This window comes from Myotis lucifugus, unplaced genomic scaffold (assembly GCF_000147115.1).
Source record: "Myotis lucifugus unplaced genomic scaffold, Myoluc2.0 scaffold_144, whole genome shotgun sequence".
NCBI classification, from domain to species: Eukaryota; Metazoa; Chordata; class Mammalia; order Chiroptera; family Vespertilionidae; genus Myotis; species Myotis lucifugus.
The window spans coordinates 562,974-577,560 of record NW_005871192.1 but is presented as its reverse complement, the minus strand read 5'-3'; the positions used below and the strand labels follow the sequence as shown (position 1 = coordinate 577,560).

The window sequence follows — 14,587 nt, the reverse complement described above, 5'->3', positions numbered from 1 at the left end:
TCAATGGCTCCTCTTTGCTTTATGGACCAATTCCAAACCTCCTGTCTGAAAAATTAAAAGTCTCCAACGTCTGGCCTCTTGAACTCCTGACGCTCTCGATAGGATCCTTCTGCTCAAAAGAGGTTGAGTTCTGCCCCCAAACCTGCCTTGGACTTCTGCACTGAACGGTTCTACCTTTGATCTGGTTATTTCCCTGTCTCCCATGCTTATCCCTGGTTCTCTACACCTGTCCAGATCCACCCATGTTCAAGACCTAGGTCAGGAAATCCCCAGTGTACCATAAGCATTCAACAATTGTTAGAATTAATTTTATAATACTTCATGTGTCTTTTAGTTTTGTATTTTTACTAAAATTTTTATTACTATTTGACTCTTTAAACAGCTTAACTGAAGTATAATTTGAATACTATAAATTTTAATTTAGCATGTTTTCAAGGTTTATTCATGTTGTAGCACATAGAACTAAATTCCTGTTTATGATAGCATTATATTCCATTTTATAGATATACCACATTTTGTGTATCCATTTCCCAATTAATGGACATTTGAGTTTCCCTTTTTGTCTGTTATGAATATGTTGTTATGAATATTAACATACAAGTCTTTGTATGGATGTATGTTTTCATGTCTCTTAGGTAGATACCTAAGAGTAAAATTGCTGGATTTCATGGTAAATTTATATTTAACTTTTTAAGAAACTATTTAAAAAATTTTTTAAAAGAAAACTATTACACTGTTTTCCAAGAGGGCTATGCTATTTTATGTTCCTACTAGCAATCTATGAAGGCTCTAATTTTTCCACATCCTCACCAATACTTATTATTACCTGTCCTTTTTATGATGGCCATTCTAATGAATATGAAGTGGTATCTCAATGTGCTTTTGATTTCTTTCCCTAAAGTATTATTTCATTTTATTAACGTATTTGTGTTTTTTCCTTCATTTGATGACAGCCCCTTGACATTAGGAACTATCTAGCACCTCACCTCAAATGATGTAGATATATAACAATTATCTGATACTTGACATTAAAATATTTTAACTTATTTGTGAAGAAAGGAGAAAGGAATTAGCATTGAATGCCAGTTCTGTGTATGACATTTGAAATATATTACCTCATTTAATGCCCAACCTTGCAAAATAAGCACAAGAAGTGGCAATAGCCTCAGACAGTTTAAGTCACTTGCCAAGTAGTGAAAAACTAAGATGGATTTGAACAGTGGACTCTAACTCTGTAACTCTAAAGCCCAGGCCACATACCAAAACAGGTGAAATGTCTACAGGAAACCTTACAGTAGAAAATGTTATGTGGCTGCAATATGGACATGTCTTCACACGTTGTCGAGTAATATCCTCCCTCTCTCTCTCTCTCTCTCTCTCTCTCAGCGACTATTGCAGATTTCAAATAACTTTTCTCATGTGTTGGTGAGTTTGAGAACTCTTACAAAAGCCCATTTGCCTGTAGTTCCCTACATTTACACGCATTTGGCCTTTCTCTCCATCAGTGTTCCACGAGCTGCGGCGAGGGCACCCAGACTCGGAGTGCCATTTGCAGGAAGGTGCTGAAAACCGGGGTCTCGGCTATTGTCAATTCCTCCCTGTGCCCTCCCCTGCCGTTCTCTTCCTCAATCAGGCCCTGTATGCTGGCAATCTGTGCAAGTGAGTACCTCAGAGCTCTGGGGATGGGGAGATGAAACCCACGTGGAAACACACAGTGACCTTCCCTAAGCCCAGGCTGCTGGGAGATTGTTGGGCCCTGGAAGGCAGCAGGCTGGGGAGCTCAGCTGGAGATGGAAAGGAATCTTAATTACTGGTGACCAGGTGAGATTCTCTTCTCTCCTGGAAAAACAGTTTGCAAGAGGGAGAGCAAAGTTCACTGGCGGACATAAGGCGATCTGGAAGCTGGAGGCAGCCTACTACTAATGAAGGCTCATGTTATCCTCACTGGGGTTTTAAACTACTCGGAACAGATTTGTTCTCTTTAATATTAATCCCTAGAGTTGGAACACTTCTGAGCTCTCCTCCCCCCAGGGCCGCAAGGGTTCTGGTGCTCTGCGGGTGCAAAGGATAACCGTGGGAGGGGGACATTCCCCTTCCCTTTGTCCTCTGCCTCTTTTCAATGATGCTCATTTCTAAGTCCTTTTAATGAGAGGAACTGCTTCCCCCTGGAACCCCCTGCATCTAGAACCCTGCATCCCAGCCTCTAGGGCAGTGGTTCTCAACCTTGGCTGCACGTTAGAATCACCTGGGAATCTTTTTACAATCCTGATTTCCAGGCCTCATCCTCCAGAAATTCTGTGTCTTTGTTATGGGGTGGGGCCACAACATTAGTAACAAAGAAACAGACTTTCCGGAGGATGAGGCCCAGAAATCAGGATTTTAAAAAGATTCCCAGGCGATTCTAATGTGCAGCCAAGGTTGAGAACCACTGCTCTAGGGACAGAAAGACCCAGCGGGGCGAGAGCCCCACTGCAGCTCATTCTTCTCGGGTTTTTATTGTGGCGGCAGCTTGATGATGCACAGCTGGTAGCCAGTTCCTCCAGTTAAACATAAGGCAACTCTGAAGCACCTTCTTCACCACCTCTTCTCTCTTTTGTCCCTTCCTTTCTTTTTCTCTTCCCTTCCCACTCTCTTTTTTCCCTCTGGCTTGTCCCTGCATCTCACTCTCATGTCTCTCTGCTCTCCATTTGTCCGTCTGTCTGTTCCCTTTCGTTCCAGGGCCCGGGAGGCCATCCACAAAGCACAGCCCGCACATTGAGGCGGCCAGAAAGGTATACATCCAGACCCGCAGGCAGAGGAAGCTGCACTTCGTGGTGGGCGGGTTCGCGTACCTGCTCCCCAAGACCACCGTGGTGCTGCGGTGCCCCACGAGGCGCTTCCGCAAGCCGCTCATCACCTGGGAGAAGGACGGCCAGCACCTCATCAGCTCCGCCCACGTCACCGTGGCCCCTTTCGGCTACTTAAAGATCCACCGCCTCAAGCCCGCCGATGCCGGCATCTACACCTGCTCCGCCGGCCCGGCCCGGGAGCAGTTCGGGATTAAGCTCATCGGAGGCAACCAGAAGCTCGTGGCCCGGCCCGGGGGCCCGAGGAGCGAGGAAGAGGCCCCCCGGGTGAGGAAGGCCCACCCCAAGGAGGCCCTGCAGACCCACAAGCACCAGAACGGGATCTTCTCCAACGGCAGCAAGGCTGAGAAGCGGGGCCTGGCCGCGGCAGACGCGGGCAGCCGCTACGATGAGCTGGTGTCCCGGCTGCTGGAGCAGGGCGGCTGGCCGGGCGAGCTGCTGGCCGCGTGGGAGGCACAGGACTCGGCGGAAAGGAACGCGTCCTCCGAGGAGGACCCGAACGCCGAGCAGGCGCTGCTGCACCTGCCCTTCACCATCGTGGCCGAGCAGCAGCGCCTGGATGACATCCTGCGGAACCTGTCCCAGCAGCCCGAGGAGCTGCGCGACGTCTACAGCAAGCACCTGGTGGCCCAGCTGGCCCAGGACATCTTCCGCAGCCACGGGGAGCACCGGGACGCCCTCCTCAAGCCGTCCGAGCAGCGGATTCCCCCCGTGGCCATCCCGCCTCGCAAGGCCGTGTCCAGCTTCAGCAGCTTGCTCCGCGCCGCCGCCTCCTCCTCCGGGGAGGCGGCCGGTGGCTCCCGCCGGCCGCACCGCAAGCCCACCATCCTGCGGAAGATCTCGGCCGCCCAGCAGCTCTCCGCCTCCGAAGTGGTCACCCACCTTGGGCAGACGGTGGCCCTGGCCAGCGGGACCCTGAGTGTGCTGCTGCACTGCGAGGCCGTGGGCAACCCTCGGCCCACCATCAGCTGGGCCAGGAACGGCGAGGAGGTTCAGTTCAGTGACAGGTGAGCCTTGCCCTTTCCTGGTCTAGGGAGGGAGGGGGGCAAAGGGCCACATCTTTCCAAGGCCCCCGGTTCGCTCTTTCAAGGTGCTTCCGAGGGTGGGACTTAAAGCCCTGGCTCAGGGGTCGCACCCAGGGTTCCGGGCCCTCTGTCAGCACTGATGGACTGTTGGAGCAAAGACACGGCATTTAATTTCTCTAAACTGTACACTCTCATCTTTATAAGGTAATAGCAGCAATGCCTCTCCACCCGGATCCCCAGAGGATCCCAACAGTTAATGAGATACTCACTGGAGAGCTTTGAACTTTGGACAGAAAGCGGTGGTTTCGGGACAAGGCATTATTTATTATTTAGGTCTTTGTGAGATGAACTATTAACCCCCCAGATATTGACTCCACGTGTGTAGCTCCCAGGGCTGGGGAGAGAGTGCAGACGCACCTGCTGCTCCTCGAGGCAGAGCCTGGCCTCTGTCGGGGCTGGACATGGCTGTTTGTTCCAGAGAGCTTTTATCCCTGGCAAAACTGTGAATAATTATCCTAATATCTCTTGGTGGCTCTGTTTGGATGTGTCATTACTGGAATGACAGCATGTATTACTGGTTTGGGCCATAGCCATTAGTAATGTAAAATCAAGAGGGGTATTAGAAGCAACAATGCCCAGCTGTGTGCCTCAGTGATTGAGCATTAACCTGTGAACCAAGAGGTCACGGTTTGATTCCCAGTCAGGGTATGTGCCTTAGTTTCTGGCTCAATCCCCAGAGAGGGGCATGCAGGAGGCAGCCAATCAATGATTGATGTTTCTGTCTCTCTATCCCTCTCCTTTCCTCTCTGAAATCAATAAAAAATATATTTTTTAAAAGGGGAGAAGGCTAAAAAATATATATATTTTGTACACCACCTATGTGCCAAGTACTGTCACGTGACTTCTATATTCAATGTCTCTTTTAATCTTTATAGTGGCCCTGACAATAGCAATGATAGCCGCATTAATGAGTAGTGGCTATCTGCCAGGCAAGTATAAATACTTTATGGGCTTTATCTCACTAAATTTCAACAGTAGCCCTGAGAAGTGGGCACAGTTTTTTATCCACATTTTACAGAAGAGGACACAAGATCATATTGATTAGGTGATAGAGCTAAGATATGTGGCAAAAATAACATTGTCACTTGAAGAATCATAGACGATGTATGGGAGAGGAACCTTTAAGGTCCTCTAGTCCAGAATCCTCATTTTAACTTTTTATCATCTCTGAATCCATGGGGAATGATCTTTTCATCAAATATACGTACTTCTAAACACTCTTGTTTGGCTACCCCTCCTCTCTGGTTTGCTAGTTTTGGGAAAGGAAGGAAAGAAACCAGGATGTATTTATTGTGCCAGGCGGTGTGCCAGGTTTATTTCTATGTAACTGCATTTGTTATTCTAATGGTCCACAAGATTGACATTATCCTCTAGTTCTGCATAGAATATCAAGGTTCAGCAACTCACCCAACATCACGTTAGTAACAGCCAGACCGAGGATTTGATACCAAGTTCCTATGATTCTAAAGAGTAGTTCTGTCCACTCTTCTGTGATTTGGTGAACAAAAGTAACAATGTCCACCGTGCCCACATCTTTTTGTGCCTTTAAATTATCAATAACATTGCCTCTCAGCCTTAGTACTTCCATACCAAATAGCTTCAATAATAGTTCTGTTTCCCTGTGTGCTCTTACTATATACCAGACCACTGTGCTCAGTGTTTCAAAGGAATTATTTTGTTTAATTTTAAAAAATAAAAAAACACTGGGGAAGGGTTTGAATGTGGGCAGCGTGGCTTGAGATCCTCTGCTCCTAACCTCTCCACTTATTTGCAGTGTGGTCTTCCCCAGCTCATACTTCCCTTGATCAGCTTAACTGCTATGATCCAGGCGATGTTTACAACAAATCTGTGGGTCACACCAAAGCTGTAGTGAATCCCTTGAGGTCACTGGGACACTGAGAGGCAGCTCCAGTGTCAGGCCCCCAGGCTGATGGTGCCCTGGTGCTCAGGTGGGTGGTACAGTGGAACTCACCTCTGTCAGTGCACCTGCCACACCCACTGTGCCCAAATCATGTCGTCTCCTCCACCAGACAGCCATTTCCTCCAGTGTAGGTACATTTTATGCAGATCCCCTGGGCCTGTCGCCCAGGATTGGTAGCGTAAAGATTGAATGGAGCAGCGGCTGGCTGTGTGAGGGAAAAGGTGGGAAGTCACATTTCTTGACTACATATGCTGTGCCCCATATGCTAGCAACCTTCCTAGCCCTCATCTTAGTTAATATCTACCACAAGGTGTGACGTACAAGCTATTATCCCCATTTCAGCGATGAGGAAACTGAGGCGCCCAGTTAAGGAACTTAATGTTAGTGCGTGAAAGGCAGAATCAAGAGATTAGATTCAAAGCCAGTCCTGCCCAGCTCAACCCCATGCTGTTTGAGGGAATGAGGACATTTATGCTTCTATGTATCTTCACCGGAATCCCAAGTTGCTGCAAGACCCTTGCTGTTTTCTACCAGCTGTTTCCAAGGTCCCTTCCTTTGTTTTTGTTTTTTTAAATATGTTTTATTGATTTCAGAGAGGAAGGGAGAGGGAGAGAAAGATAGAAACATCAATGATGAGAGAGAACCATTGATTGGCTGTCTCCTGCACGCCCCCCACTGGGGATTGAGCCCACAACCCAGGCATGTGCCCTTGACCATAATCGAACCTTTAGTCCGCAGGCCGACGCTCTATCCACGGAGCTAAACCAGCCAGGACTAGGGTCCCTTCCTTTCAACGGCACTTACCTCCTCCTAAAAAGCTGTAGAACAAGATAGGCCGTTGGGAAGAAGGAGGGGTCCTTAGGACTCCCCTGCACTGTGCCTGGAACTGCAGGGAGCACGTTGAGGCCAGGGCTTACTCAGAGGTCCTGACAATTTTCTTGAGTCCTGGAGGTTTTTTTAATGATTTTTTAAAAATTTAATGAGTTTTTTAATGAAATTCAAAGTTCATGGCCCATCTAATTCACCTGGTGATTACAAGAAAGATGTGTAAGGACCCAGGTGAGGATTAGGGGATTCAGGCCAAGGCCCTTCTCTTCATTACCTTAGCCCAGTGGTCGTCAAACTGTGGCTGGCGAGCCACATGCGGCTCTTTGGCCCCTTGAGTGTGGCCACGAAGTTTCAATCGCACTGTACGTGCGCGCCTGCACGTGGTATTTTGTGGAAGAGCCACACTCAAGGGGCCGCAGTTTGCCGACCACTGCCTTAGCCCCTTCATTGCAAAAGTGAGGGGAGTGTCCATGACCACCTCTGAAGTCCCTTCTATCTCCTTCACTCATTTACGGAAGGTCACAGAAGGTGAAAACCCATATGCTAGCAGGGAGTGGGGAGAGCCTTGGGTGCAGTAACTTAAAAATTTGTTGCACAAGTTGTTTCTGCGCACTCCACAAAACGGGTTCCTTGATCACATGAGTTGGGACGTGCTCACTTAAAGCTAAACAGATGTATTTACTGCTCGATTTTTACTTCTCTTTTTTAATATAGTGCTTGTTTTTTATTATAAAAGTAATAAAGGGGCTATAAAGCAATTCAAATAATACCTAAATCTATAAGTCTCCCTCTGCCCCCCAGCCCTATTCCCGGGGGGCTGTCATTCTTAATAATTTGGTATACATCCTTTTGGAATTTATATATATTTTATTGTATTGCATATAAAACATACACACACAGAACTTGGAGGTTTTTAATGGACTATTATTCATGTTTAGAATTTTGATTTAATTTTTATTCAGCAGCATGTCTAGGAGACATTTCAGAATAGTGTGTAGAAATTTATATCATCTTTTTTAAACAGCTGATTACTGTTCTTGAATGCATTTAACTATCCCCCAATTGAAAATTATTTTGGTTTCGCCTCCTTTTTAAATCCTTTAAGCACTCCAGCGTGTGTTGTGACTTTCCAAGTAGACAATATAGTATATGAGTGTTTTCCAAGTACTCCTTTGATCAATGAACGATTTTTTGGCCCAGTAATCTCAGGAATACCAATAATTCTTGAAATACGACTTAGAAACACTACTTTCGTCTTTTAATTTTTACTTTAATGGGCATTGAGAGTTTATCCCTAATGGCTTTCAGATTTTAAACGTTTCATCAGTATTTTGCTAGGAAAAGACACATGGCGGCCAGGTGCTAACGATACCAAAGGTGTGAGGGCTGGGACAGAAGAGGGCAGATTCTGTGTCTTCAGTCACCAGAACCTTGGTGCGAGTGGGGAGTAGCATTAAGAGGGAAAGCACATGAGGGACCTGAGCAAATAGTCTTACAGTTTTTGCCACTGGCAAGATTTTTTTCTAGATTTAGGCTTGACAGAGTTTGTTAATGCAGGTGAATGGCATGAGGTGGGAAAAATGAGAGATTTCGGTTTCTGATCTTTGACCTCATAAGTTTTCCAATGTACTTAAGTGGCAAGTAAGAAATACGGCTGGAGTTTAGTTTCTGTACAGTTTCCCAAGTTCTTCTGAGAAAAGAAAGTGAATGTATCTGCCCAGCGCAGGCAGGAGGCATGGAACTGCCACTGGGACTGCTTTGCTATGGGCTGTTGGTGACCTCTTTTGTGTTGGGTTTCATTGCTTGTCATCATTACTGCGTTCGGTAGCGGTTCAGAAATGCTCATTTGTTTTCAAATGGAGACGTGCTGAAATGCCCAGTTTGTAGTTCAGTGAGTCTGTTTTTGCTTAGTGCCCAAATCCATCTTCTTGAAAGAGTCTGCAAGATTCAGCTGGCTATTGGTCTGTAGGACTCTGCAGTGTATTCAAGGACTCTCTAAACAGCCTGAGCCAGCAAGACAGGTCAAGGTAGCATTTAGTCTGAGTACCTCAGGGGCATTTTGGAGGCTATTAGACAAGAAAATAAAATGACCTAATTGGCCCTGGCTGGTGTGGCTCATTTGGTTGGGCATCCTCCCATTATTCCTGGCCAGGGTACATGCCTGGGTTGTGGGCTTGGTCCCCAGTAGAGGAACAGTAGTGGAAGCTGGGATAGTGGGAGGGACTAGTAAGGGGCCTTTGCACTCATCCCCTTAACTCCACAAATATCTATTGGGCATTAAGTACAATGATAGGCACCAGACAGTGAGATGATAAATAAGGCAAGGTGACTGCCCTTCAGAAACTAAGAAACACACAAGTGCTGGTATAGGATAAAATAACTTAGTCTCCAAGTTTGTACTAAACTCCAGTAGGCAGAATACTTCTCTTCAGATTTCTAAACTTTTTTTTAAATATATTTTTATTGATTTCAGAGAGGAATAGAGAGAGAAAGAGAGAGATGGAAACATCAATGATGAGAATCATTGATTGGCTGCCTCCTGCATGCCCTGAATTGGGGATCGAGCCTGCAACTCGGGCATGTGCCTTTGACTGGAATTGAACCCGGGACCCTTCAGTCCGCAGGTCGATGCTCTGTCCACTGAGCCAAACCAGCTAGGGCAGATTTCTAAACTTTTAAAAAGTGGATAGGGGAGGGGTTCTCAAAATCAATGTGCATAATATTACCAGGAACTTGTTAGAAATGCTCACTCCTGCATGTTTCTGCCCTATCCCAGATATTCTTTCTACAGCAGGGCCCCATAATTTGCATTTTAACAAGCATGACAGGTCATTCTGAGACCTGAGGTTCAAGGGTCACCTTTAAGAAGTGCTGAGAGGAGAAATGGAGGGAGGTGAACCTCAGAGTAGAATTATGCACTTGCTACTCGTTATTTTAAAAGAGTTGGTAGTCGCCCATCGGAAGAGAAGTTTTCTAGCCTCTCTCATGGGCCTGGTGCATTAATGGTGCCCGAGTCGTTTGAAACATTACTCTTTTAGCCCTAACGTAGCTAACTTATATGCCAGAACAGCGATGTTCAGCCAGTGTGCCACTGCACACTGGATACAGGCTAAGCACTTCTTCCTAAAACAAGTTCTGGCCACTTCAGAAGCCGCGCATACTTGGTTTGCTCCCTGCGTCTCTGGTTATTCCTCCTCAGTTGTCTTTGTGAATTTCTCTTCCTGTACCCAACTGTTATCCTCCTTCCTTGGAGTCTCCTTCTATAAACACTAAGTATTCCTGTGTCCCAAACATTCCCCCGTGTGCAATGATTCTCATATACCTAGCCCCAGACTCATATGCAAAACTATTTTTTCCACGCGTGCCCCCTGGTGCTCAGCGCATGTCATAGCGACTGGTTTTTTGTTTGTTCAGTTGTTCCACTGTTTGGTCTATTTGCATATTACGATTTTATATAGAGATATGTAAATTTCACATAAATGATAATATTCTGTTCTGTATTTTGCTTTCTTTTTTACAGAGAGGAAGGGAGAGGGATAGAGAGTTAGAAACATCGATGAGAGAGAAACATTGATCAGCTGCCTCCTGCACATTCCCTACTGGGGATGTGCCCACAACCAAGGTACATGCCCTTGACCAGAATCGAACCTGGGACCCTTGAGTCCGCAGGCCGATGCTCTATCCACTGAGCCAAATCGGTTACGGCTTGCTTTTTTAAAAAATAAAACTTCGGGTATTTTGAATTTCCTTACCTGTTAGTACATATAGATCTATCAGATTATATTTAATGGTTACATAGTATTTTATTGTATGGTTGTATCATAATTTATTTAACTGATCCCCTATTAATGAACATTTGCACTAGAAGAATACTGTAAAAAAATCATAGTAGCCAATTACTTTGAACTTGTGTTAATATTTCTGTATATTAAATTTCTAGGCATGAAATTTCTTGGCTAAAGACTGCATATTTAACATTTTGACAGATATTTCCAAATTAATCAACTGTCTTAAAAAGTTCCTGTTGATACTTTTACTTATAGAGAATCTGCCTAAACTCTTGCCAACTCTATATGCTATTTATCTTTAAAATAACTGCCAATCCATCAGGCAGAAAGATCTCATTCTGTTTTAATTTACATTTCTGTGAGGTTAAACATCTTACACGTATATATTCCTTGACTGTTATTTCTTCTGTGAGTTGTCTGTTCTTTGTCTATGCCTATTGTTTTAGTTTCCTAGGGCTGCTGTAACAAATGACCACAAACTTGACGGCTTAGATTACAGGGGTGGGGAATGTCCAGGCAGCAGGCCGTATAAGGCCCGCAAAATCATTTGGTCTGGCCCTGCCAAGGCATTAGGAGTGAGTTAATTAAATGTTTACATGGCACTCACCATATACCAGGAATTTTTAAAAACTTCTCTAGCTATATTAACTCAATTTTTATAATAACCATACTAGGTGGATATATTATAATTTGCCCTATTTTCAGGTCAGGAAATTAAGGCACAGGGAAGTTCATATGCAAAACTATTGACTGGACATCCCAACACATATGCTCCACACATAGGTCAACTCCATCTATCTAAAACTAAACTCCTGAAACCCTAGCTCAGTAAAGTAAACACCATCCATCCAGCTTCCTGAGCCACAATATTTCTAGGCTGTCCTAGCTTCTCCGTGGTTCCTTCTTCCCTGCGCTCTTCTCTGTCCTCACTGCCCCTACTTTGGTTTACCTTTGTCAGCTCTAGATGATTGCAACAGCCTCCTGGCTCTATACTTGACTTCTGTGGGCCAGGGATTGGTAAACTACAGTTAGTGCTTTTACATATTTTAAAGGGTTATTAAAAATGGCTTTAAAAGAGTTATTAAAAGAACCATTGAAATTGAGCCCAGAGCAGTTAGGTTAACTTGCTCAAGGTCTCGCACTTAATAAGTGGTAGAGCTGAGACTTGAACCCAGGTTATTTAAAGTGTTATTAAAATAATGGTGTTTACATTTTTAAAAACAAACAGAAAGCAGACTATACAACAGAGACCCCCGTAGGTGGCCCTCGAAGTCTAAAGTATTTACTCTCTGTCCTGTCACAGAAGAACTTGACTGATTCCTGCTCTAGATCATTTGATGTGTTACTGCCAGAGCGTCTTTCTAGGAAAAACTGTCCATGCTTAAAATCCTTGTAATGGCTTGCCATCACTTGAGGATAAGTTCCAAATGTCTTAGGATGATAGAGAACACCTGACATCTGCCTGCCTCTCTCACTTCATCTCTTGCCATACCCCCAACCTCACCCCTCTGAGCTCTGCCCTTCGGTAGTACCGGATTACTTGCTGTTTATGCAATTACCTAGGGCCTTCTGACCCACTTTGTCTGCCTAAGCCTACCCTTCCTTACAGAAAGCTCGGTCAGACCACGTCCTCCACCACCTACACGGTATCCTATATGTAGTACTCTGTCTCAGCCCTGGCACTGTGCGTTAGAATTAGCTAGATGTTTTTCCACATTACCTTCTGTATTACGTTAATCTTCCTCAAGGACAGATGTTTAAGAAAGTCTTATTTTCTTGACATTCCAAGATCATAATAGACACTCAACACAGGATAAACTGATGAATGAATGAACAGAGGGATGATGGATGCCTGTGATTAGGAGGGAGATTTCCTAATTGCTATGTAGTTTGCATGCTTTTGCATAATCTGGATTTTTAGTATCTAATGTGCAATTATGGCGGAGTTCCAGGGTCATCCCCACTCCCAGCTAAACATCTCTGCCTGGCCAAAGTGTTCTCTACTGGAGAAGATTCAGAAAACTGAGGATCTGTGGCTCACAACTGTACAATTTGAAACACATGCATTCAGGCCAATGGAGAAACCATCATAGTCATTGCTAACATTTAATGAGCACTCGCTTTGAGCTGGGCATTGTTCTCATGGTTTCACAGGTATTCATTTATTCTTACAATAACCCTTTGAGGTTACTATCCCCATTTTACCAATGTTGACATGGAAGCACAGAGATGCTAAATTCACTTCATAAGTCGTGGAATTGGGATTTGAACCCAAAGTAGTCTGGCTCCAAGATCTATTTCTTTTTATTGATTTTTTTAACCTCAGTTGAATACATGGACTTGCCATTGTTTTGAAAAGAAGCCATTGGGGTCAGCTAGTCCAGCATAAATTAACATTCAGTCTTTTGCCAGCTGGCTTCCATCTATGAGGCTTTTGTTTTTATTTTGGCACATCTGAGAGAAAGCCTTTTCTATTTGTTGCTCTACCTTGACATATACATACCCAGCTATACCTATGCACAGTGCTAGGCACATAATAGGCGCTTGTAAACATTATAACTGTTAGATCTGTGTTTGTGTCTCTTATTCTGTATGTTTACAGTGTGGATGCCCTATGCCTGTGTGTTTGAGTGTGTGTGTGTGTTTAGAGCCCTAGACCACAAGCAAGATGACACAGTTTCTTGCCTTTAAGTTATGCTGTAGAAACACTGAACACGTATTGAGCCATCTTACTCTCTACCACATGTTGAGGTGAGATTCAGGCAAAAGCTAACACCAATTAGCATTTGGTTAGAGTACAACACTAGCCAAGGACCTCTGAAGTAACTCTTCCCCACATCTAATACCAGGGGCACAGACAAATATACAGGGTGGGCAAAAGTAGGTTTAGAGTTGTGAGTGTGTAAAACACAGTGTTTGTTCTTATATTATTATTTACTAATTCTTTTTTTTTAAAATAGCATATTATGCTTTTATTTTTTTTTATTGCTTACATTATTTCAAAGAGTATTACATATTTCTCCTTTTTTCCCCCGCCCTTGACAATCCCCTGGCCTCCCCTACCCCCCAGTGTCTTATGTCCATTGGTTATGCTTATATGCATGCATACAAGTCCTTCGGTTGATCTCTTACCACCCCCCCTGCCCCCCCACCCTCCCCAGCCTTCCTGCTGTAGTTTGACAGTCTGTTCGAGGCAACTCTGCCTCTGTATCTATTATTGTTCAAAAGTTTATAATGGTCTCTATTATCCATGAATGAGTGAGATCATGTGGTATTTTTCCTTCATTGACTGGCTTATTTCACTTAGCATAATGCTCTCCAGTTCCATCCATGCTGTTGCAAATGGTAAGAGTTCCTTCTTTTTTACAGCAGCATAGTATTTCATCGTGTAGATGTACCACAGTTTTCTAATCCATTCATCTACTGATGGGCACTTAGGCTGTTTCCAAATCTTAGCTATGGTGAATTGTGCTGCTATGAACATAGGGGTGCATATATCCTTTCTGATTGGTGTTTTTGGTTTCTTGGGATATATTCCTAGAAGTGGGATCACAGGGTCAAATGGGAGTTCCATTTCCAGCTTTTTGAGGAAACTCCATACTGTCTTCCATAGTGGCTGCACCAGTCTGCATTCCCACCAGCAGTGCACAAGTGTTCCTTTTTCTCCACATCCTCTCCAGCACTTGTCGTTTGTTGATTTGTTGTTGATAGCCATTCTGACAGGTGTGAGATGGTACCTCATTGTTGTTTTGATTTGCATCTCTCGGATGATTAGCGACCTTGAGCATGTTTTCATATGTCTCTTGGCTTTCTGAATGTCCTCTTTTAAGAGGTGTCTATTTAGGTCCTTTGCCCATTTTTTGATTGGATTGTTTATCTTCCTTTTGTTAAGTTGTATGAGTCCCCTATAAATGTTGGAGATTAGGCCCTTATCAGATATAATGTTGGCAAATATGTTCTCCCATGTAGTGGGCTTTCTTGTTGTTTTGTTGATGGTTTCTTTTGCTGTGCAGAAACTTTTTATTTTGATGTAGTCCCATTTGTTTATTTTCTCTTTAGTTTCCAATGCCCTAGGATCTGTATCGGTGAAGAAATTGCTTCGGCATATGTCTGAGATTT

General features: G+C 44.4%; 1 protein-coding gene across 1 annotated transcript in view; it reads left to right on the top strand.

Moving 5' to 3' along the window:
- The window catches only part of ADAMTSL1 (ADAMTS like 1), an 863,772-nt gene that overhangs the window by 738,231 nt on the left and 110,954 nt on the right, over positions 1 to 14,587 (top strand). Inside the window, 2 exon segments of the mRNA XM_014460878.2 lie at positions 1,506 to 1,659; positions 2,719 to 3,853. Of these exon segments, the coding sequence (XP_014316364.1) occupies positions 1,506 to 1,659; positions 2,719 to 3,853 (1,289 nt within the window).